Genomic DNA, 24,845 nt, shown 5'->3' with positions numbered 1-24,845 from the left:
CTTTCTCTGGCCAAAAAATTCAAAGAAGACTCTTTTGGGGGATTTTGGAAAGAAGGTTGATGGGTGAATAGTTGAGTAAAAGTTTTATGTGTTTTAGCATGCAACAAATGGTGCTATTTATAGGCTCTTAGGACACTCCCTACAATTACTACAATTAATAGGGTAGTAACCAAATGCCATAGGTTACAAAAATTAAAACCCAAAATAAATCAAAATAAAACACCATGAGTTACAAAATAAAATTCAAAATAAATTCAGAATTTAAACACACAAATAAATTCAGAATTTAAACACAAAATAAATTCACCCAAATTTAATTTCAATAATAAATAAAATATTAAAATGTTACAACATTCCCCCACTCATTTTAATATTTAAAAAACAAATATAAACCAAAGTTACCGGCCAAAGACGAACCATTATGCGTCATGAAGGTGTGCTCTGCATTGAACCTTCACTTAGTGAAACAGCAATCCCTACTCCAGAGTTGATAGTGGTCTCAGACTTGAACTACAACTGCTTAAGGGAAAATAAGAACTACTGCTCACACATAATAATTCAGGTGTTAATATGAGCTTTATTAGCCAGCATGTTACAGTCTTGTGCTTATCCCGGTTTTCATGAGTGTATTTCAAGAATAAGCCCAATTCTCATAGAGAGCGGCCCCACTCTCTCACTCATATAGGTAAAATCCGTCAAGGATGCTCTTGTAACTATGACATCCCACTCATATGAGCTACAAATTTTATTAAGAGTTTTAATAAACTCAACCTTCATATACGTTACAAGATTAATGCACTTACATCATAGGGATGAGTAAGAAAATATAGTGCATTTTTCTTACGGCCACCTTATGATTCGTTTTTCCCATTGAACCCAGTTTTTAGGATCTCTAATCACCGGGTTGGGTGTCCTCATATATGGCTCATGACGATGTGGGCTTCAATCCCATCCCCCTCGATGTACTCCAGACATTTTCTCTTGTCAAGCCCTTAGTTAAAGGATCTGCAAGATTATCACATGATTTAACATAATTCACATTAATAATTCCATCACTTAAATATGATCTCACAGTACTGTGCTTTCTTCTTATAGGTCTGGATTTACCGTTATAATAACGGTTATTTACTCTACCAATAGCTGCAGTGCTATCACAATGAATCAATATAGGTGGTATAGGTTTTTCCCACAAGGGAATTTCATGCAATAAATCTCTCAACCAATTTGCTTCTTCACTTGCTGAAGCTAGAGCAATAAGTTCAGCTTCCATGGTTGAATTAGAGATTATTGTTTGCTTCTTTGATTTCCAACAAATAACACATCCACCTAATGTAAAAATATAACCAGTGGTAGAGAGAGAATCACCTGACAGAGTGTTCCAATCGGCATCACAAAAGCCTTCAAGTACAGCAGGATATTTTTTATAAAATAATCCATATTTTTTAGTACCAAGCAAATATTTCATAACACGCTCAATTGCATGCCAATGTTCTTTACCTGGTTTACTTGTGAACCTACTAAGTACTTCAACTGCATATGCAATGTCAGGTCTAGTGCAGTCAGTTGCATAGCGCAAACTGCCAATTATGCTAGCATATTCCTTTTGATTAATCACATCATTTTCACTTTCAACAGGAAATAAGTGAACACTTGAATCAAAAGGAGTAGACACATGCTTGTGGCCAACATAATCATATTTCTTCAAAATTTTCTCAATATAATGTGACTGATCAAGAAAAATATCATCACATGTTTTTGTTATTTTCATGCCCAAAATAACATTAGCCTCACCAAGATCTTTCATATCAAAATTGCTCTTAAGCATAGTTTTTGTCTCATCAATTACATGCAAATTTGAGCCAAAAATTAACAGATCATCCACATAGAGGCTAATAATAACATGTGAATTTTTCCAAGATTTATAATATATGCACTTGTCACATTCATTTGATTTATAACCATTTTCAATCATGCAGGAATCAAATTTTTCATGCCACTGTTTAGGAGCCTGCTTTAAACCATAAAGGGATTTAGATAACTTACATACCTTGTGCTCTTGACCAGGTTCTATAAAACCTTCTGGTTGGTCCATATAGATCTCTTCATCTAAATCACCATTTAGAAAAACTGTTTTCACATCCATTTGATGAATAATCAAATCATGAATTGCAGCAATAGCAATCAATAATCTAATGGATGTAATCCTTGTAACCGGAGAAAAAGTATCAAAAAAGTCTAGATCAGCTTTTTGCTTAAAACCTTTAGCAACAAGTCTAGCTTTATATTTATCTATACTTCCATCCGGTTTGAGCTTTTTCCTAATGACCCATTTACACCCAATGGTTTTAAACCCTGTTGGTAAATCTACTAATTTCCAAGTATTATTAGAAATTAGAGACTCCATTTCATCATTCACAACCTCTTTCCAGAAAATTGCATCTGGTGATGATAAAGCTTCATGTAAAGAAATAGGATTTTCCTCAATATTATAAACATAATAGTCAGGGCCAAAATCTTTTTCAACTCTAGCTCTCTTACTTCTTCTAGGTTCATTGTCATAAGTTTCTTGTATATGTAAATTAGAAGATCGAAGAAGAACTAGGTTGGATAAAAACATTTTCTCTAGATTCTTGACCCCCACTATTTTTTGATTTAAAATGAAATTTTTCTTCATGAAAAATTGCATCACCAGATTCAATCACAACATGATTTTCAACATCAAGAAATCTATAGGCTGTACTATTTAAAGCATATCCAACAAAAACACAAGTAGTAGCTCTAGCACCCAATTTTGGTCTTTTAGGGTCAGTTAACCTCACAAAGGCTAGACAACCCCAAACTCTAAGATAACCCAAATTTGGTTTGTGCCCCTTCCACACCTCAAAAGGTGTAATTTTTATATTTTTATGTGGCACTCTATTCAACACATAACAAGCAGTTAAAACTGCTTCTCCCCAAAGATTAGAGGGAGCACCTGAATCAATCAACATGGCATTTGTTAACTCAATCAAAGTTCTATTTTTTCTTTCTGCCACACCATTAGATGCAGGTGAATAAGGTGGAGTAACTTCATGAATCACTCCTAAAGACTGAACAAAAGAATTGAATTCAAAAGAATCATATTCTCTTCCTCTATCACTTCGGAGCCTTTTAATTTTTCTACCAAATTGATTTTCAACCTCAAGGAGGAACTCTTTAAATTTAGCAAAAGCATCACTTTTATTTTTCAACAAATATACATAAGCATATTTAGAACAATCATCAATAAAAGTGATAAAATACATGTTACCTCCACGAGTTAAAATTCCCTCAAATTCACACAAGTCTGTATGAATTAATTCCATTAGCTCAGTATGCCTTTCAACATTTTTGTGAGGCCTTCTAGTAATTTTTGCTTTACTGCAAGTCTCACATTTTTCAAAATCTTTTTGCACTGAAGGAATTAAACCCAAGCTACTCATGATTCCCACATATCTACTATTTATATGACATAAACGTGCATGCCAAAAATTCAAAGAAGAGAGCATATAAACTGAAGTAGATGCTTTATTATTATTCTCAACATTCAATTTGAACATGCCATCACAAGCATAACCTTTGCCCACAAATACACCTTTTTTGGTGATCACATATTGGTCAGATTCCATAGTTTGTTTAAAACCAGCCTTATTAAGAAGATAACTAGACATCAAATTTTTCCTCATGGAGGGTGTATGCAACACATCTTTCAAAGTTAGCACCCTACCAGAAGTAAATTTGAGTTCCACCTCACCAGTTCCAAGCACATGAGTAGTATGTGAATCTCCAAGCATAACTGTTTTGGGCTCCTTAAAAGGAGTGTATGTTTTGTACCAATCTTTATCATAGCAGATGTGCCTATTAGCACCACAATCTGCCCACCATCCTTCAACACTTTGAACCATATTTACATCAGTTATCATTGCCACATATGGTTCTTCAGTGACGTGAGCTTGAGGAACAGCGTCACGTTTTCAATAATTGCAATTTCGAGCAATATGCCCACTTTTGCCACAAACATAACAACAAGTATATTGTTGCTTATTTTCTGAAGGAGGATATTGGTTCTTATTCACATAGCTTGGTTTGCCTTTATTCTGTTGGTGAGGCTTACCAACTTTTTTCATATTTTTCTTCTTTGGCTGCATAAGAGAATTTTTATGAAAATGACCATTGGGCATATTATTATTGGAAGATACTAAATTTACCTTGGAGGTGTCATTGTTTGTATCTTACATAAGAACATCTTAACCTCTTGCTTCCTCCTCAACTCGGATGCGAGTCGTCAACGTCTCCAAGGAAATCTCCTTTTGTTTGTGATGCATGAACTTTTGGAACTCTCTCCATATTAATCTACAAAACTTCTCAATATTTCTTTGAATAACAGTGAGTAGTTCGTTATAATCATAAACATTATATGAGAAATAAGTCAAGAGATAAAAAAGAATAGTTATACTCATCTTTCTCAAATTGAGATCTCCCATATTGTCAAACGGTTTCTCTTGAGTGCGCTCCATCTTCGTTGAATCTCCTTAAAATTGTTGGTGAAATTACAATAAAATTATAATTTCTATATGAGAAACTCGTTGACAATAGGCTGAGGCGCGGGTATCTCGCTCTCTTTAAGGAGATTCAAGCCCTCTGCGGAACAATGCCGGTGCACCAGAAATCTCTTGACTTGTCCCCTCCAGAATACAACAGCCCAACAACAAGTTGTATGGCTCACACCAATCTGCACAAATTGGAGGAACCCAAAGCTCCACCAAAAGAACACCTTTCTCTGGCCAAAAAATTCAAAGAATACTCTTTTGGGGGATTTTGGAAAGAAGGTTGATGGGTGAATAGTTGAGTAAAAGTTTTATGTGTTTTAGCATGCAACAAATGGTGCTATTTATAGGCTCTTAGGACACTCCCTACAATTACTACAATTAATAGGGTAGTAACCAAATGCCATAGGTTACAAAAATTAAAACCCAAAATAAATCAAAATAAAACACCATGAGTTACAAAATAAAATTCAAAATAAATTCAGAATTTAAACACACAAATAAATTCAGAATTTAAACACAAAATAAATTCACCCAAATTTAATTTCAATAATAAATAAAATATTAAAATGTTACAACACAAGTTCTATGGATTTATTCTGCAGTGACTGTGCTCCAGAAACTCCTGCATATGAAGTAATGCATAATTCTAGTGACATATGTTGGTATTTAGAACAATATAATTTCCCAATTTTAAAGAGACTATCTGTGTCTTCTTTAATCTTTATTATATATAACATATAGATACTTGGATATACGTTTTCATTCAGAAGGATGAGACTTCAAGCTGGTCAAAATAGAGGCCAGAAGGTCCACCTTCAGGGCTCAAGGCCAGCTTAACAGGACCCTTTGCACCTTCTTCAGCAGAGTGGCCACCAAGATTGAAGTTCAAGTCAGTGCTAGTGTAGCCGGGACCAACTGCATTGATTGCAATATTGGGGTGATTCTTTGCCAGAACTCTGGTGTAAGCATTCAAGGCTGCCTTGGACACATTGTAAGCAGAGAAGTTTATAGGCCAGCCATTAGTTTCGACCAAATTCTCTTTCGCATCCGTCAGAAATTCCTCGACAACCTTGTCCACTTTCTCTTCGGTGAGGCCTTCGACATCTCCTAGCTCATCCCTTGCTTTCTGATGCGTAAGAAGCTGGAACATATACGAACATGTGAATGTTACAAAAAAAATTATAAATTATATGTCAATTTTGATCACATTCATGCACCGCTTCCGGTGTTACATCACTAAGGACAGAGCCAACAGTAAACATCTAGACAATAATGTGTACCAAGTTAATACTTGTCTTATAGTAATTAAATACATAAAAAGTACGTAGGCCGCCTTGGGTTTGGAACTTTTGAAAACCATGTAGACGACATTAGTACTAATGCAATACACGTCCAATATGGCTTAATATTATCTGTACGTATTAGTGATGTGATACATAGTGTATACAATACAAGAATGTGGTCCATGTAGCATTATTCCAAAGAAAATTGTTCTCCAATCAAAGGAATTTTCCCAAATATAATTGCCTTAATTAAGGAGCTGAATCCAGTTTTGTACCTTTAACCGTCCTATGTTGGAAGAGACATTGACCATTTTCGGTGAATCAGACTTTTGCAGAAGTCGAATAAGTGCTTTGCTCATTTGCTTGATTCCATAGTAGTTCGTTTTCAGACATTTCTCTGCACTTTCGTATGTTTGCTCTAGAAACTTATTCAGGTCTCTAACTTTTGAACCAAACATCTGTTCATCATATAATCTCCACTAGTTATTGATGTTACATATATATATGCGCCGGTATATTATTTATATATTTAAATTCTCCGGGATATTCAATGTCTCTCTCTATATTACATAAACTTACATGTTCATAATCGAAAGTTAAGTTCTTTACATTCTCTCCAATCACTGTGAATCCGCCAACTCCTGCATTGTTGACCTGCATGTACTCTAGAACAGTGTATTAGACTGTATAACTCTATAAAAACCAGTAAGTCAATTTATAACTTCTTGTCTTTGTGGAGGATATTTTTGATCCTTTGACATTATATCATAGGAAATGATCGAAAGTCAAGCAATACTGATAGCTAGAGACTTGGAGAGGAATTAAAGTACCAATATGTCAAGCTTCCCGAACTGGATTTCGATGAAATCTGCTAAAGAAGCAATGCTAGTTGCATCGGTTACATCTAGCTGATGAAAAATTACATCAGTCAAGCCAGAAAGCTTGAGCTTTTCGACAGCTTCTTGCCCCCTCTTCACATCCCGTGCAGTTAATACTACCTGGACCCCATTAGAAGCTAATTGCCTGCATATCTCAAATCCAATCCCTTTGTTGGCCCCCGTGACAACAGAAACTCTGAAACCGAAAAGAGAACAAGTATTTGTTGCCGGTGAGAATCAAGACAATTAACTTAGTAATTAAGGAAATTGTCTCTGCTTAAGTTTGTAGATGTGTCAGGTTGCTGTGAACCAGAACCGTTGTAACATCACATAGAATCAGACATGCATGTCTGAATTTCCGGTCCTAATTTATAGTCGGGTAATAGAGTAGTTCTAAATTAATCTACTAATTAATGCATGAAACTAGTCTATCTCTGAATTTAATTAGTTTACTTAATTTATTAATGTGATATACCGTGGACGAAACCATATAACATTTCAGATATTAATTTGATCAACAAGACACATATGATACAGCCTTAGAGTGAAGAAACTGCATGTTTACGGTTTAAAGCAATCTTTGTCAATGAAATTACTACCCTATACGGCTTATATATGAACATATATATATATATATGTGTGTGTGTATACTTACCTCTTTGACTGAGAATTGATGGTTGTTTCGGCCATATGTTGCAAATTAACTTTAAGTGGTACGAGGTATATATCAAAGCTAACTTAAATTGATTATTGATGTGCATCTACTATGGGTTTCTTGGTATTTATAACTTTTCTGTTTCGGTGTGTTGATCAATCTGTGGCGCAAGTATGTCGTATGCAATGACCCTTTTCACTGTGATAATCAATCTGTGGCGCAAGTATGTCGTATGCAATGACCCTCAGTTAACAAATACGACTAATTAAAAACCATTACAAAATTGACTGAAAAATATTTAACCCCAAACTGGTGGAGACTAATGGAGTCTCAATTATATATATTTCTTGAATCATTATGCCAGGTAATGATACCGTGCATTCAAAGCAAGGAGGACTGCCGGTATATCTTCGGCGTTTTCTGCCAATTAATTGTTCGAAACTTCGAAGAAAAGATGTTTATGTAACGGAAGAAATTAGAGTTAGAATCATGTTAATCTACTCAGTAATTGATGACCAAACAGAGCCAAATAATACAAGCCACCATGGTACTAGTACCTTACTAAAGCCATTCTGAATATCAGATAACGAGAACAAGCTAGTCTCATAAACTTAAAGCAATATTGCAGTATTAATACAATTTGTTTGGATCCCATTGACCTCAATGAATTAGGGTTGACTCTTCAATTAGTTTAAAGTAGCTAGAGGCCAGAAATTCCAGTTGATAAGTAATAAGTAATAACTCGTAGCATTTTGGAGTCTGAAATCATAATATTTTCAGCCAATAAGAGTTTGGGGTTCAGTTAGTATGGACGTGCTTGTGGTTAAACCCCAACCTAAGTTAGTCTAAAATCATAACATTTTTTTTTTTTTTTTGAGGAATAGATAATTTCATTACTTATTCATGGCCAGAAGACACGTACATCAGATGTTGTCTTATACAAAAAATAGAGATGACACAAGCCGCCAAGCAAAATTACAAGTAACCCTTATTGTAAGCAAATTACGCACACTTATTAAGCCTAACCATATGAACACAAGTCCAAACTACCTAAATCCTTATAACAGCAACCCTAGTCGCCTAGAGACCTCAATTGGTGTACAACTAGAGAAACCAAATGTTGATGTTTAAGATTTAGCGGTAGCTAAATCTCAGTTAACGCTGGTCTGATGGGCGGATCGCTACTTGTGATTCTCTTGGGACTCTTGCTATCTGTCAAATGAAATACAACGGGCGTCAGAGGGAGACCGCGGTTGGCAGTCTTCTCTTCTCTGATGCCTAAGTTAGTCAATGTATTTGTGTTGACAGAATAACAGTAGGTAAGTAGTAAATGCGTAATTAATGAGGAGAGAGGAGTGAACCTTTTATAGGTGGGGAAGAGGCTGACCTCTTCCTTGTTTTCGATGTGGGACTGATATGCTTCAGTTCCCAGCTTCTGATGCTTCAGCGAGGCGATCTTGGCTCTGCGCGTGGCAGCGCGTCGGCGGTGATCTGGGGGTGAGCCGGGGCTCAGGTGATAGTCTGCTTGGCTGTGTTTCCGTAGGTCACACCGTTGGTGGTTATTGGTACCGCTGGCGATAGCATGAGCGTGGATCATTATAGCTAATTATGTTTGGTAAATGCTTATGTAAGTACACCAAACTTAAAACCATAAATCAGATGCTTGGCAGAGAAATAGAAAACTTAAAGTTTCCCTTTGCCCTTATCTTTAGGGCTAACCTCATGAGTAGTAGCAGAAGGGTAAGTGAGGCGTAACGGAGTCACACCCGGCTTCTTGTAGGAGGATTCTTGTTCTTGCTTCCGAGAGGTCTTCCCACCTTTTTCTTCAGTATCCCATGCTCCACCTCAATATCAGCTTCTACCAAACCTAGTGCATGCATCAGCTTGGAGGGTAAGAAGTTTGCCTCCTAGAATTGTTTTGAACTTCTTTGGAGAAGGAGTACAACCTCCACTCCGGCCTCGTTTTTTGGAGATCAAGGGAATGATATTATGAAAAGATGTGATATGCCCTGTCTCTAGCTCACCTCATTACTGTATTCAAGTCATTTACTTTGAGTTTTTACTATCCTCGATTTCTGTTTTAACTATTAGGAGACCTGAAGAATTGAATTTTTATAGGATGACAATTTGGGAAAATTTTCTTTTTGAGAGTTGTAGAGGATGTTAAATCAAGTCTGTTGACACATGGCACGCTCAAATCAGAGTTCGAACGTGAAAGTTATGGTTAGAAAACTAAAGTCACTATTTTGAGAAAGGAGTATAAAAAGGGACTTACCAAAAATGGTAAGTCAGTTTTCTCACCTCGGCTCAAAGTAGAAACCATAAAATCCTCTCTAGCCGACCTAGGAAACCGACCCAACCCGATTTCCAAACCCGGCCATAACTTCACCGTTCGGCCGCCGATCGACGCCACACCAGTCACATCAGATTCGTCTCTTCATCCTCGTTCGATCCTTGGTGGTGACATTAGACAATTCAAGGTGTGTAAAGCCCAGCAGCTCAAGGAAGCCCGGCGGACCAATTTTGCTTGACCCGGTCGAAACTCATGTTTCCGGCCACCAATTCTAGTGATACCACATGGGTTTTAGAGCTCTTAGGGCGCACATCAATCCCTCCAAACATCTTGATCCAATTTGGAGCATGGAGCTGGAATCGAGCATTTGAAATTCTAGGGTTTTTCATTTTTTTTTCGAGGTAATTATCGACTTATCCATTTGTTTTTGGTAGCTGTGGTAGTTGAAGAAGTTGTGAAGAGGAGGTTGTCAACTTTGAGTTGAAAATTATGTTAGTCCCTGATCTTTTTTTTTAATCAAGTGTACCCTGCACTTCCCAAATTCATATTCTGTCCAATCTTCAAAGCTCCGTCTAAATATGCTGTCAAATGTGATACCGACAGGCTAACACATTTTTTGCGTCGAGACCCACATAAATGGCTAAATTCCCTAAATAACCTTTGGGCTTAATTCAAAAATAAAATAAAATAAAATAAATTCACAATCTTTATCTTCTTTCCAACCCGAACACCTAAACCCATCTCCATCTTAACACACCCTTCCATCACCCACTAAATAGTAAATACCAAGATCAAATCTTGCCAACTCCTCCGAGAACGGCTTCTTCAATGGTGGAACCCCAAATCCCCAAGACCTTCCCTGTGAAACTGAAGCAAAAACCCAAGCCTCGCACCCAAGAGCATACTCCCAAAGCTCTCGGTTCAAGAAGGCGGCGACCCCGCTCGCCTTGTGTTCTCAGTGGTTCGGTCAATTCATTGGTGCTCGCGGTTATGGAGGAGCTTCTATTGAAGTTTCGAAATGGCTCGGCTGCGGTGGCTTGCTGTCTCTGCACCAACAGAGGTTGTGGTGTCGACAAATTGTAGTCGTCGCTACCTCGCAAGATGAATCGGTAAAGCTCCAATTTTTTGTTTTACTTTGGATATTTGGTTTATTTGGATTGTGAAAATCGATTGTGAATTGGGAGATTAAGGTTAAACATTCTGAAATATGATGCTTATGTGGAATGATGTCAAATTTGGTTTTCCGAGGTTGAATTGGTGAATTATTTTTCAGTCTATGAGTTTGATTATAACATCGCGTTGGCATAAAATTGATGCTTTTTCTGGGCCATGCGCATATGAATTGGAGCGGCCATTAACTAGCAGTATCTGGGCTTAAAGAGACGGAGCTTATGGATGAGATTTAGAAGAAGGATGGCGGTGGTGGTGGTGGAAGAGTTATAACTGTGGATGAAGAGGCAGCAGTGGCGGTGGAGGCAAGAAATTGTTCGAGTAAGGAAGGAGAGCCATGGAGGTAAGGTTGACCAAACTAGGAGATCACAGCAATGGCGAATTTGTTCGTCTCCTGGTGAAGGCCACCATGCGAGATCAGTAGTCTGTGATCGGCTCTAGCTATGTCAATTTTCTTCTTTCTGCTACCCATCTCAAAAACAAAAAGAAGATCAGAAGGGATTAGAACACAATAACGAATTGGTTGAGAAATATTTTAGAGAAGTCAGATGTGGGTGTCCAAATCAATTCTGGGTTTGACTCGTCTGAGACCAGGGAGCGTGATGGTGGTGGAGGTGAGTCGCAGTGGTGTTTAGAGAAGTCTGGTGGAGGAGAGAGGGCGAGAATTTCAGATTTGACAGCTCGAGCTCTCATACAGAAACCCAGAAGTGACAATGGATTGATTTCATCAGGAAGGGGGGGGGGCAATTTCCATTGGGAGAGGATCCTCTCCTAAGCTCCTTATCAAGCTGAGCTTCCTAAGCTTTCCACCACAAACTGACACGTGTATATAATTACATCTAATGGCTCTTATTCACTCTCACACTGTCTTTACTGTTTTTTCAACCCCTGCGGCTAAAAAATTGTCAAATTCTCTCTCTCTCTCTCTCTCTCTCATCTTTTCTCTGGAACTCCTTCCAGTTACTTTGATTCCCCCGTCTCTCTCACAATTGAAATTAAGCTCTGCTATGACCATGATTTTAGAGGAAGATGATGAGGGGTTGAAAAACCCTGGATTTGAACTTGAAGAAGACGAAGAAGCAGTTCTTTTTTTGAAAGCATATACAAAATTTTCAATTTGATCACCACGAAGAACCTCCCTCAGATTTTCTACACTTTTTATAATCTCTTTGTGTTACAATAACTTAACTACTTAAGTAGTAGTAGTAGTAGTCATATGAGTGTTGTGTCTTAGTAGATGACAATTTGTTCACTTCGATAGAAAGGGGATCTCCAGTGGCAGTGTGGAAATCACGGGGAGCAACGCCGGGAAGAGAGAAGTTGTGGGCTGCGGAGGAGATGAGGAGGAGCACGGTGATTATTAACAAGGAGGAATGGCTGGAGATTCGCCGACCCATCTTCGTCTTCCTCTTGTGGTTCGATTGTAAAACACTCCCTAAAACAAAGAATTGAAGAAACCATTTTTTTCAAGACAACGGCAGAAGCTGTGCACAAATCACATTAATTACTTTACAAGCCGAACTAGAGACCAAATTATTTGCCTTTTGGTACCTACTACAGCATGTGCATAAACTACATATTCTATGAGCTGAACTAACACTCAAATGAGAAGGAGAGATGAGACATGGGAGGTGTTTACTGAGATAAGACTCAAATGTGTATTAGAGCTATTCTATTTCCACCTCTTCATTGATCGACTGACGGAGCAGTACTTGGTCAAAGAAAGGATTGAAAGAATAAAAGACTAGAACTGTTAGATGACTTAGTTTGTGGCTTGTTGGACACTTCTCCGATGACTTAGTTTGTGGCTTGTTGGACACTTCCTTGAGTTCTACCATTTGCTCAACATTTCCATCAAGGACATAGTCCCTTTCAAGGAAAGTGGCATTCTTGCTAACAAACACCTTTTGTTCTTCAGGTTGATAGAAATAATATCCTAAACTATCTTTAGGATATCCCACAAATAAACACTTGCTTGATCTAGCTTCAAGCTTGCCTGCTTCTAGTCTTTTGACATAAGCTGGACAACCCCAAATCTTAATATGATTGAGACTTGGTTTCTTCTCATGCCACATCTCATATGGTGTAAGAGGGACGGACTTGGAAGACACTCTATTCAACAAATAAATTGCTGTTTGAAGTGCATATCCCCAAAAGGATATAGGTAAATCAGTATAGCTCATCATGGAACGAACCATGTCCAACAAAGTTCGATTTCTCCTTTCAGAGACACCATTGAGTTGCAGTGTTCCAGGAGGAGCTAGTGAAGCAACAATGCCTTCTTGTTTGAGATAATCAATAAACTCATTGCTTAAGTATTCGCCTCCTCGATCAGATCTTAGAGCCTTAATACTTCTGTCGGTTTGTTTCTCAACTTCATTCTTAAATTCTTTGAACTTTTCAAAGGCTTCAGATTTGTGCTTCATAAGGTATATATAACCAAACCGAGAGTAGTCATCGGTAAAGGTTATGAAGTATGAGAATCCACCTCTACTAATAGTGGACATAGGACCACAAACATCTGTATGTATTAGGCCTAGGAGTTCATTAACTCTTGTTCTTTGTCCACTATAATGTGACTTGGTCATTTTTCCTTTTAGACAAGACTCACAAGTAGGCATAGGATCAGATCCTAACGACTCTAAATATCCATCTTTGGATAATTTGTGAATTCTATCTTGGCTAATATGACCAAGCTTAAGGTGCCACATCTTAATGGGGTTAACCGTTTCCCGAGATCTCTTAGATCCCAAAGCATTTTCCTTCATACAATTAATACTACCATCTAAAGCTAGATGAAAGAGACCATCAATAATATTAGCATGACATATCATGCGTTCATTAATAGATACAGAACCACTTAGTTTATCAAAAACTACTCTATAACCATCCTTCAAAAGCATGGAGATGGAGATAAGGTTCTTTATACATATAGGAAGATAAAGACAATTATTTAACTCCAATGTATCTGCTGATGGTAACTTCAAAACATAAGTCCCCACGGCTTTGGCGTCAACTCTTGTGCCATTTCCAACACGTAGGGTGATTTCTCCAGCTTTAAGCTTCCTTGCTCCCACTAGGTCCTACAACGAAGTGCAAACATGGTGAGATGCACCTGAATCAATTATCCAAGTGGAAGTATTATTAACTGTAAGTATTGATTCAATCACATTGATCATACCTGCTGTTGAAGACTGGTTCTTCAAGGATGCAAGATAAGCTTTGCAATTCCTCTTCCAATGCCCATCCTTGTTGCAAAAGAAACAAACACCTTTTGGTTCCTTTTGTTCCTTCTTCTTCTTCTTTTGGACTGCTCCTTTAGGCTTTGCCACTTGTTTCTTCTTCCCTTTGCCCTTGCCTTTTGACTTGGAAGAAGAAGTGACAATGGCCACACTCCCACTCTCTTTCTTGATTTGCTTCTCAGCTGTTACCAGCATATTGAGAAGATCAGAAAGACTATAATCCATTTGTTGCATATTATAGTTCATTATGAACTGGGAAAATGAATCATCTAGGGAGGATAGAAGAAGATCTTGAGCTAGCTCCGCATCAAGTGCAAATCCAAGGTCTTGAATTTGCTCAATAAGGCCTATCATTTTTAGACCATGTTGATGCACAGAAGCACCCCTCACATGCTTTGTCTTAACAAGCTCATTGACAGCTGTGAATCGCACATTTCTATTTCTCTCATCAAACAATTCAGTGAGATGGAGTAATATAGAACTGACGCTATCCATATTCTCATGTTGCTTCTGAAGTTGTGAGTTCATGGATGCAAGTATAATACATTTAGCTTGAGTGTCATCATCCTTATGCTTTTGATAAGCAACACGTTGCTCATCGGTTGCATCTTGAGCCAATGGAGTGTGAGGAGGTGCATTTTGTAAGACATAAGCGATCTTATCGAATGTCAATACAATTTTCAAATTGCGGAGCCAGTCATTGAAGTTTGGGCCCTCAAGACGATTTTCATTGAGAATTATGGTGATAGGATGTCCTGACATATTGCAGTCTACATAACATAAAATAAAAGAAGTGAGATTGATTTTAAAACCAAATGACTCGGGTCTTAAGAATCAAATGGCACCCTCTCACTATTTTAACAAATTCCAAATCCCTCAAGGAATTCGAGAGTATAAATTAAAACTCTTAGTGAGTATGGAAGACTCATTTTCATTAAGCCAACCGTATCATAATAGAACTATAGGTCAACTTAATTTCCATGAGAGAATACTCTTATCCAATCACATCAAATGTGAATATCCATAACTTTGGCCTCTAAAGTAAGTAAGTCTCACCATAATAGGATATTGATAAATTACTCTAGTTAAGCTATACCCATCATCTCATGTAAGTATAAGGATCAAAAATTAAATCTCATCATAATAGAATATTGACCAAGATTTGTCCCTACCTTACAACATCAAATGTTGAATAACCTCTTTTTAATGCTCCTAGCAAGAAATACCCTCGTTCGGAATGATATTCACATGTAAGAACATCTAATAGGAGATTACAATGTTGGAAGGCCACAAAGAAGCATTCATAATGTCTTCTTCGTTTTTCAACTTAATATCACTTTGAGGGAATTTTAAAGTCTCATCTTTAATAATCTCATTAATAACAATCACATTGCATTTGCTTTGATCCTAATGCAATCACATTTTCATTATACTTGATCTATAATAAAATACTCCCACTTAATTGTTTTTCGGAAAAACAATTTGATTTCATCAAAAACATTTTTCAAATGGAATCATGGGAAGTATAAAATTACTTGATCAAGTGCAACGAACATGCAATTATAATAGGTCACATAGGATGATTATGGACTTGTTGTTTGATCCAACATGAGCCAATATGTTGGATCAAGGTCATGTTTGGGTGGTTGATTTTAATTACGCGTAACGATTACGAAAATTAAATAACTAAGCTAAGCTTTTACACTTTGCACTTGAACTTCTTTCAAGGCTAGATGACTTCAAACTTCTTCTTTGAATCATCCTCATGTGCCTCCATCTTCAATTACAAGAGTGGATAACGGGCATACAAGCTCCCATTTAAATTTAATCAAACTTGAATAAATTAAATAAGCTACTTAGTTACACAACCAAATGAATTAACTAAATTAATTACATAACCCAAATGAATTAACTACTTTAATTACATAACCACATTCATTCAAAATGAATAGTCGGCCAATCTCATGCTCAATTATATTAGGCCATAGTCCATAATCATTCTTTAATTAACTAAGATTAATAAGGTTAATTAAACAAGCATAATTAACTCAATCAAAATAAATTAACCACTAAATTACTTTAATTTAATGCAAGTAAATTAATTGAGTGATTTAGGGGATGATGTCTTACATCATGCAACACTAACTTTTGGTGAGTAATTTAGGGGATGATGTCTCACATCACTTTTGATGAGTGATTTAGGGGATGATGTCTTACATCATGCAACACCAACTTTTGGTGAGTAATTTAGGGGATGATGTCTCTCATCATGCATCACCAACTTTTGGTGAGTGATTTAGGGAGACATGTCTTTTATCTCATAATTTAGGGAGACATGTCTTTTATCTCATTCCAACTTTTGGTGAGTAATTTAGAGAAACTAATAGTAAAGATGACTAACTCTACCAACTTTTTGGTGAGGGAAACATGGAAATGATTTTATGTCATCATTAACTATTAGGTAAATTTGAATTTATGAATTTATGGATCAAAAGTGAAAGCAAACACCATGAAAAATTAGCTAGTTCATAACTAGTTTAGACATGTTCCAAAGCTGGAAATAAAATTTCAGCTTTGTGTTCTTCCATTGAACACTTGTTTACTTCATCTTTGAAGCTAAAAATCATGCATACCCTAAAGCATATATAATCCAACATGTTTCTAAGATTAACTCCTTAATTAAGAAACATATAGAACCCCTTAATACATTCTTATATGCATCAAAGTTTCATAAAACTTAAACCACTTCTTACATGTAATTTCTAGAAACTTTTCTTGCTATCATAAAATCTACCTTGCATCACATGCTTCATAACTTTTATGATAAAGCAAATTTTATGATCTAAATTACATATTACTCTAAGCTTAAGAAAATCACATCAACCAACATACTTAGCCATGTTTTTAACATACCAAAATTAAGCCAATGGCTCTGATACCAATTAAAGGAATGGATGGATTTCAAAACTTTTTAATTAGTGCGGAATTAGTTTAACAATTAAACTACTAACTAAACATAAAATCCATTCCTTTAACCCATGATCTTGGCTTATTGTGATATGTATATAAACAAAGCATGCATAGTAAGGAAGAACAAAGAGGGAGTTTATGTTCTACTCACCCTTGGAGCGTGATTTTAATCCGATCCAAGTGAACCACCAAAGTTCCTCTCCTTGATCTCTCCTTGTGTGTATTTCCTCCACCTTGAAGCACCTTGAATTAAGAACTCCTTCTTGTGCTTGTAATCTCCTCCTTGATGTAACAAGTAAAGCCACAAAAATATATGGCCTCTAAGGATCTTCACCAAGTGAATCAAGAGATGAAGAAAGATGAAAGAAAAGAAGAAATTATGCAAGTGTTCTTCTTTCCTTTAATTTCTGAAAAATGGACCAAGAGAGAACACTCTTTCTCTCTCTCTAATCTGAAAATAATGGTGTAGAGATGCTACCATTATTATGTCTATGCTTTCACTTTTATATAATAGGAAATAACTCCAATTACTAAAAGAAAATATTGACTTTCATAAAGCCAATATTTTGGCTGGTCCATACATGTTATTGGGCACTAAAAATGTGTCTTGGGCTTTCATTTAAATCTCATTTAGTGAAGCTCAAGTCCACACCAAAAACCCGACAATCGTTTAGGCCCAATAGGTTCGGTTTTACCCGAAAATTCTAATTATGTTCAAATAATAAATCTAATTAATTATTTGCTCATAACCAACTCTTGTTTAATCTTCTTCATATACAATCTCAAGGATCCACTTATATGGTGTGCGATCTCTTAGGTTCTAATTAACAAGGCAGTGAAGTTTATAGAAACCATTCTATTTTGTTTACGAATCAAAAACTCCATTTTTGATTCTCCCTTGTTATTAGGATAATAAATGTTTATTAATCCTCGGGGACTTCACAAGTCATGAGTGACGTCTTGCAACATATCATGACTACCCTAGTTAATGTAGAATTACAAAGAACCTATTCAATTGGAATTACAATACAATACGGTCCTTCTCTAACACGATGTTCTAAATCACATCATCGGGGTATGGAATTGATATGTCAATTCCCTAATGTGATTTTCATTCTTATGTGATTCTTAGAATGTGATTAAAAACTCCTTTTTAAATCTCATTCAATGTTTTGGCCAAAGACTCATTGAATCACATCTTTGAACATACACCTTATTTACTTAAGGATAGAGATTCATTGTTGTACACTCACATGTCTCCATGACCGAATTGATTATATCAATGAATGCATCTATTATATCCATTAAGGGACACAATATTATTGCATCATCAAGAGATAATCCATTCACTCATAAGACAACTATGGTGTCTCAGGTCAAAGGACTAATTTGTATTATTGCAATTTAGAGTTCAAGTTTGACATGTAAGTAAGACTCCATACAAGAACTCTAATAATCGCGTTCAGTGTACTCTTTAAGTTAAGAGCACCCACATACTTTGTAATACCCTGGAAAATCCAAATTAAATTCCGTGGATTTTTAGAAATGATTTCACGATAGTAGGAGCGAGTACGAAGCTTGGAGAAGTTGTGGAATTAGTTCGAACGGTTTTATTTTCGAAAACGAACGTTTTTAGGGGGTCAACAAAGTTGACTTTTTATACGTTCAAAATTTGGGAAAACTTCCTTCATGAAAGTTGTAGAGCTCGTCGATACGAGTTCGTGGACATGTAGAACGCAATATTCGGAGTTCGTATGATTAAGTTATGAATATTTGAAAATTGGGAATTTTCTATAAATAGGAAAAATATCTGATTTTTCATTTAAGGACGAAACATTTTCATTTTTGCTGAACAGTCCCCCAGCTCTCTCCGTTCTCTCTCTTCTTTCGACCGTCAGACCCAACGAGTCTTAGCCGACCCGACCCGGATTTTCCTTCCTCCTCCGGCGTCCTCCGGCCACGACCCGGACACCATGGTGATCGCCGCTCCAAGCCCGGCCTCCCTCCGGTGTCGCCTTGCCCCGCCGCTGCCCCCAGATGGAGATCGAAGAAGCCAGCCAAGAGGAATCCGACCCGACCGGAATTCCATTTTTCCGGCGTTACATGGGCCGATCGTTCCCATTTTCGTGATCTCCTCCTCCCCCTGATCATCCCCATATAGGCCTTGCTTGACGATTTGGAGTGTGGAGTGAAAGATCACGAGTTGAAGATTTCGACGTCCCTGATTCAATCTGGAATCTGATCAGACGCACGAGATTAATCCAACTTCAACGCTTGATCTAGGACGATCTAGGCCGAACCAGGCTTAGCTCCAGGTATGAAAGTCGACCACCCTTTCATTTTGAACCAGTTTGTAGTTGGTCACTTTGCCATCTGAGGTGGTTGACCGGCGTTGACCGCCGCGTTGACCGCCCACTGACCACCGCTTGTGGCGGCGTATCAGACCATATTTCGAGTTTTCATTATCTAGGCGATGATCTATGCATCCATACGAGCGTTTTGATATATAACATGGTCATGTTAGAAAAAGTTGATAAATAGTGGATTTACGTTTTGACGTTACTATTTAACGTTTTTACGTTTATCTTCGGTTTACGATCTGTGAAGATCTGACCATCGGTTTTGCTTCAATTTTGGATATGTTGATCGTATGACTGTCCCGGTGACCTTGTGAGGTCACGGGCGAAGATCCGACCGTTGGATCTTCGTATAATTGAGAAATAGTGATTCGGAAGGCGATTCGTGAGAATCTGACCGTCGGATTTTCATATAATTTTGTGGAGATGTTAGTAAAGGCGATTCAGGAAGATCTGACCGTTGGATCTTCGTGATAATTTTGGAGGATGATCCTAAAGGCGATCCGTGAGGATCCGACCGTTGGATCATCATTAAATTCAGATCCGACCGTTGGATCATCGTTTAATTTGAATCTGAGCGTTGGATCGTCGTTTAATTACATATTTGAGTTGTTGGCTAAGTCAAGATCATTATTGGACTAGGTGATTGACGGTTTGAGTTGGTGGACGATTGTGGATCGTATTTTGAGCTGAATTGAAGACGCAGCGGGATTATCGAGGTGAGTAAACCTCACGTGGTTCATATTACGAACCCAATATATTTAATTGCTTTATTTTGCAATCATATGAACTATTGTTGGTGTATTAGACATTCCTGTGTGAATGTCTGTATATATATTATTACGTGAAATAATATGTATTGTTGGAGTTGTGTTGAGTTTATTGTTGAGAAACAATATATTGTGAGAGGTATTGAGTTTATTGTTGAGAAACAATATATTGTGAGAGGTGTTGAGTTTTATTGTTGAGGAACAATAAATTGTTGTGATCTGTGGAGATCACTAGGTCACGAGGTGACCATGGCATCTATTAGTGAATCACGCTCTCGTACCGGGCTGGTGGTTATTAATAGTATTAAATCGTAATCACGTCTGTGGCCGGACGAGTGGTTACGTTCAGTTAGAGCTCTAGTCTGTCTGCCAAATGTGGAGTGACCTTATGAGTGAAATTGAGAGTAACTCATAAGTGTCAATATATATATGGTAACCTTATGAGGGAAATTGAGAGTAACTCATAAGGGTCTATATATATATATGAGTCTGTCTACCAAATGTTGGGAAATCTTATGAGCGAATTTGAGAGTAACTCATAAGTGTCTATATATATATATGAGAGTGAGGGATCTTATGAGCTAAATTGAGAGTAACTCATAAGTGTCTACATATATATATGAGAGTGAGTGATCTTATGAGCTAAATTGAGAGTAACTCATAAGTGTCTATATATATATATGAGAGTGAGAAAGTAACGTGGGTTTGTGGTAGTCTTGAAATCTAATAAATCAACAGTTCTTTCTTGTTTACTCATACTGGCTGTAAAAAGCTTACCGGGTTTTGTGTTGTTGCAACTCCCGGTACACTATTCAAATTGTGTAGCGGGTAATCCTACAGGACAGGAGAACCAGGACGGTGATCGTGCGGTTAGAGCAATTGTTAGAGTTTTACAACAATTGTAAGTTGTGAGGTGTGTTATGCTCATTTGAGCTTTATAATATATTGTGAGAGTGAATTGTAATAATGAACTCGAAGTTTCGAGATTTGGTTTTTTTGTAATTGTAATTATTCAGGTTTCGGATTTGAATTTATCATTCAAAATCCGGGGCGTGACATACTTGTATTAGTGTCTCTACACAAATGACAAGAGACATATCATCCTCCATATTGAGCATACATAGTATGTGCTGGTCTTTCCGGATTATCAATGTCCAAGTGATAATCCTATGACTAGGAACCTTTTAGGATAAGAGTGTGAAAGAGTAAAGGTCTCACACATCTAACTCTTTAGATTACTTTCTCTTTAACTCATATTCCTTGGACCTTGTTCAATCAAATATTAAATATAAGCAATGAACAATAAACTTGCCCTTTTGATTAATAATAATTACAATAATAATTATATCAAAATGATTGTTTTAGGACACAATTCATTCAATCTCCCACTTGTACTAAACCCAATCAGCCATGAAACGTACACCCATCTTCTCAAGATGTTGTTCTAGCTTTGCTTGTGATAAAGGTTTAGTGAATGGATCTGATATGTTATCAACAGATGCTACTTTGAGAATGTTAACGTCTCCACGATTAACAATCTCCCTTATGATATGGAAACGTCTTTCGATGTGTTTGGATTTTTGATGAGACCTTGGTTCCTTGGCTTGAGCAATTGCCCCATTGTTGTCACAGTAAAGTGGAATCGGTGACTCAATGGTAGGAACAACATCAAGTTCAGTGATGAACTTTTTCATCCAAACTGCTTCCTTTGCAGCCTCTGCAGCTGCAATGTATTCTGCCTCAGTAGTGGAATCTGCAGTAACGCTTTGTTTGCAGCTTCTCCAATTTACTGCACCTTCATTCAAGGTGAAGACAAACCATGATGTGGATTTTCTGTCATTCACATCAGATTGAAAATCTGAGTCTGTGTATGCTTCCACTTGCAACTCTGATTGCAAATCACCACCTCCATAAACGAGGAATAAATCTTTAGTCCTTCTCAAGTACTTAAGGATATTCTTAACAGCATTCCAGTGTTCTAAACCTGGATTGGACTGATATCGACTAGTTATGCTTACGCCATAACTGATATCAGGTCTTGTGCATAGCATCGCATACATGAGGCTCCCTATTGCAGATGCATATGAGATCTTGCTCATCTTTTGTACTTCCTCAATCGTTTGTGGGCACATTTTCTTAGAAAGGTGAATGCCATGTCTGACAGGCAGAAAACCCTTCTTAGATTGTTCCATGTGAAATCTATTCAGCACTTTGTCTATGTACAAGGATTGAGATAATCCAATTAATCTTTTTGATCTGTCTCTATAGATCTTTATTCCTAGTACATAGGCAGCTTCTCCAAGATCCTTCATAAGGAAGGTCTTGGACAACCAAACTTTAATTGAAGATAACATTCCTACATCATTCCCAAAGAGTAGGATGTCATCTACATAAAGTACAAGGAACACAACAACACTCCCACTGACCTTCTTGTAAACACAAGGTTCATCCATGTTTTGTGTGAAATGGTACGCTCAAAGCAAGCGCATAATTTAACCCTGAAAAGATCGTTAGTAGTATAAGCAAATAGGGATCGTTCTATTCCGGGGATTGAGGGTACACCTGTCATTGTCAAACAATTAAACAATTAAAATTAAAACAAAGTATAATATTCACAAATGTATTCACAAAATATAAACATTTTACACGAAAAGGGGGGATTTTGTTTTTGGTTTTTTCGAAAATGAAACTAAGTTAACAAAAACAATTAAAATGCAAAAACATAAAAATACGAATGGAATGAAGGAACAAAGATCAAAACCGAAACTTATGATTAAAATTGATTCAAACCCTAATATTGTTCATCTAAGTCATGAGAAAGGAGTTGATCATGTGAAACATTCGAAAGCAAATGAATTCCCATTTTTTACTTTTCAATGCTAATTAACCTAAGCGAAAGCACCTAGATTAATCCTATCAAACATGCAATCAAACCCTAGAAAGCTAGTCAATCATGTCATGTTTAACGCATTACACATAGAGAAAGGCTATCAACTCAAGTGTACAACTTAGTATGGAAAAGTCCACCTAATTGCAATTCTCTTTAATTAAATTCGATCTTTGTACAAAACCTTTACTACTTTGATTCAAGTTTACACAAAACGAAAAGTCGATTTCATGTTCTTAAACCTAGCACCATTCATATCGAAACCCTAAGTGTTTGCAACCACATAAGATTAAAATACAAAAGTTATCTATAACGCAAATTTAATTAAACAAACCCACATAAGCAACTCTCGAATCACAATATATGAATCTGAAAATTCTCAATTAATCATAAAAATTCCAGAAATAATACTTTGTTCAAACATATATGTCAACTAGTTCATAACCAACGAAATTCAAAGCAAAGGTTACAAAGGAGAATAGGATTACACCGTGGATGAAGATGAGATGGATGATTCACGTTGTGGATTCTTGAAACTCGAAAGCAAGCTTCAAGGATGGCTATGGATGGAAGTGCTCACGGCTTCTCTTCTTCTTCTTTGGCCTTGCTTGAACTCGTGGAGATGACTAAACGTGAAACTAGAGGATGGAAAGGAAAATGGAAAGGAAATGGAGAGACAAAGAAAATGGAATGGATGAAGGAATGTCCTTTCTTCTTTGTTGTAGCCTCTATTTATAGGCTACCAAGCAAAACTATTTGGATTTAAACAAATGATGATATGTTAGGTTTGAGCATTTAAACATTAATGGAATTTATTAGGTTTGAATATTTAAACACTAATGGAATTTGTTAGGTTTGAATATTTAAACACTAATGGAATTTGTTAGGTTTGAGTCACTTTCTACTCATTTTTCCTTCAATTAATTCTCCACCAAGACTTCAGATTTTGCCCGTGACTTCTTCATATGAAATGATCCATCATGAGTGTAGATCATTCTGTAAAATTTTCAGAATTTATCTCCATGTGTTTGGGCCGGAATTTCTGCTGGACTCCTTACAGGTCCAGTTTTCCAGTTTTGCTTCTGCAGAAAATTGGGTTGACTGTTTGAAGGCCTTCCACTTCTTTTTGGCTCTTGCACTCTTCATAAGAAATGTTTCTTAGGATGTCTAGAATGGATCTGGAAGGTTTCAGCTCATTTGAAGTTCATTTGGTCAGGTGGTCGCTCCTTCTTCCTTGCTTGGCTTGGTTTCTCCTAGCCGGAGTAGGAAAATGTGTAAAGTTGACCTTTTTAGTGCATTTCCATTTTTCTCCATCATTTTATGGACCTAACACTTATTTCATCATCATCTACTCCAATGTACCTAAAAATAAAAATTGAATTAAAAATCGATTCGTTAAGGAATTAACTAAGCAAAATGTGAGGAATTAACTATTAAAATATCACATTAAAATGCTTCTATCATGAAACCAAAAGATTTGATTGCATCATCAAAACGGATGTTCCAACTCCTTAAAGCTTGCTTGAGTCCATAGATGGACCTATGAAGCTTACACACTTTATGAATGTCATCTTTAGACGCAAAACCTTCAGATTGATCCATATAAAGCTCTTCCTCAAGGTTGCCATTCAGAAAGGCAGTATTTACGTCCATTTGTCATATCTCATAATCATACGAAAGTGAGCACAATTGGCAGAACAAATCACAGAAATCTAGTCCAACTACTAGGCTTCTGCAACGAGGGGCAGCACCGAATTCTTGTTTATGAGCTG

At 36.9% G+C, this 24,845-nt stretch overlaps 1 protein-coding gene across 1 annotated transcript; it reads right to left on the bottom strand.

Moving 5' to 3' along the window:
* Positions 1-5,214: 5,214 nt before the first annotated feature.
* On the bottom strand, positions 5,215-7,474 carry LOC133741887 (salutaridine reductase-like). Its single transcript, XM_062169599.1, has 5 exons — positions 7,385-7,474; positions 6,682-6,925; positions 6,431-6,505; positions 6,127-6,309; positions 5,215-5,709 (listed from the first exon to the last, which is right to left on the bottom strand). Exons 1-5 carry the CDS (start codon positions 7,417-7,419, stop codon positions 5,332-5,334), a joined length of 915 nt encoding a protein of 304 aa, XP_062025583.1. The 5' UTR covers positions 7,420-7,474; the 3' UTR covers positions 5,215-5,331.
* Between the last annotated feature and the right edge of the window lie 17,371 nt (positions 7,475-24,845).

The sequence above is a fragment of the Rosa rugosa genome, chromosome 4, assembly GCF_958449725.1.
Source record: "Rosa rugosa chromosome 4, drRosRugo1.1, whole genome shotgun sequence".
In the NCBI taxonomy this organism is placed as follows: domain Eukaryota; kingdom Viridiplantae; phylum Streptophyta; class Magnoliopsida; order Rosales; family Rosaceae; genus Rosa; species Rosa rugosa.
This window is presented reverse-complemented; position numbering and strand designations above follow the sequence as displayed.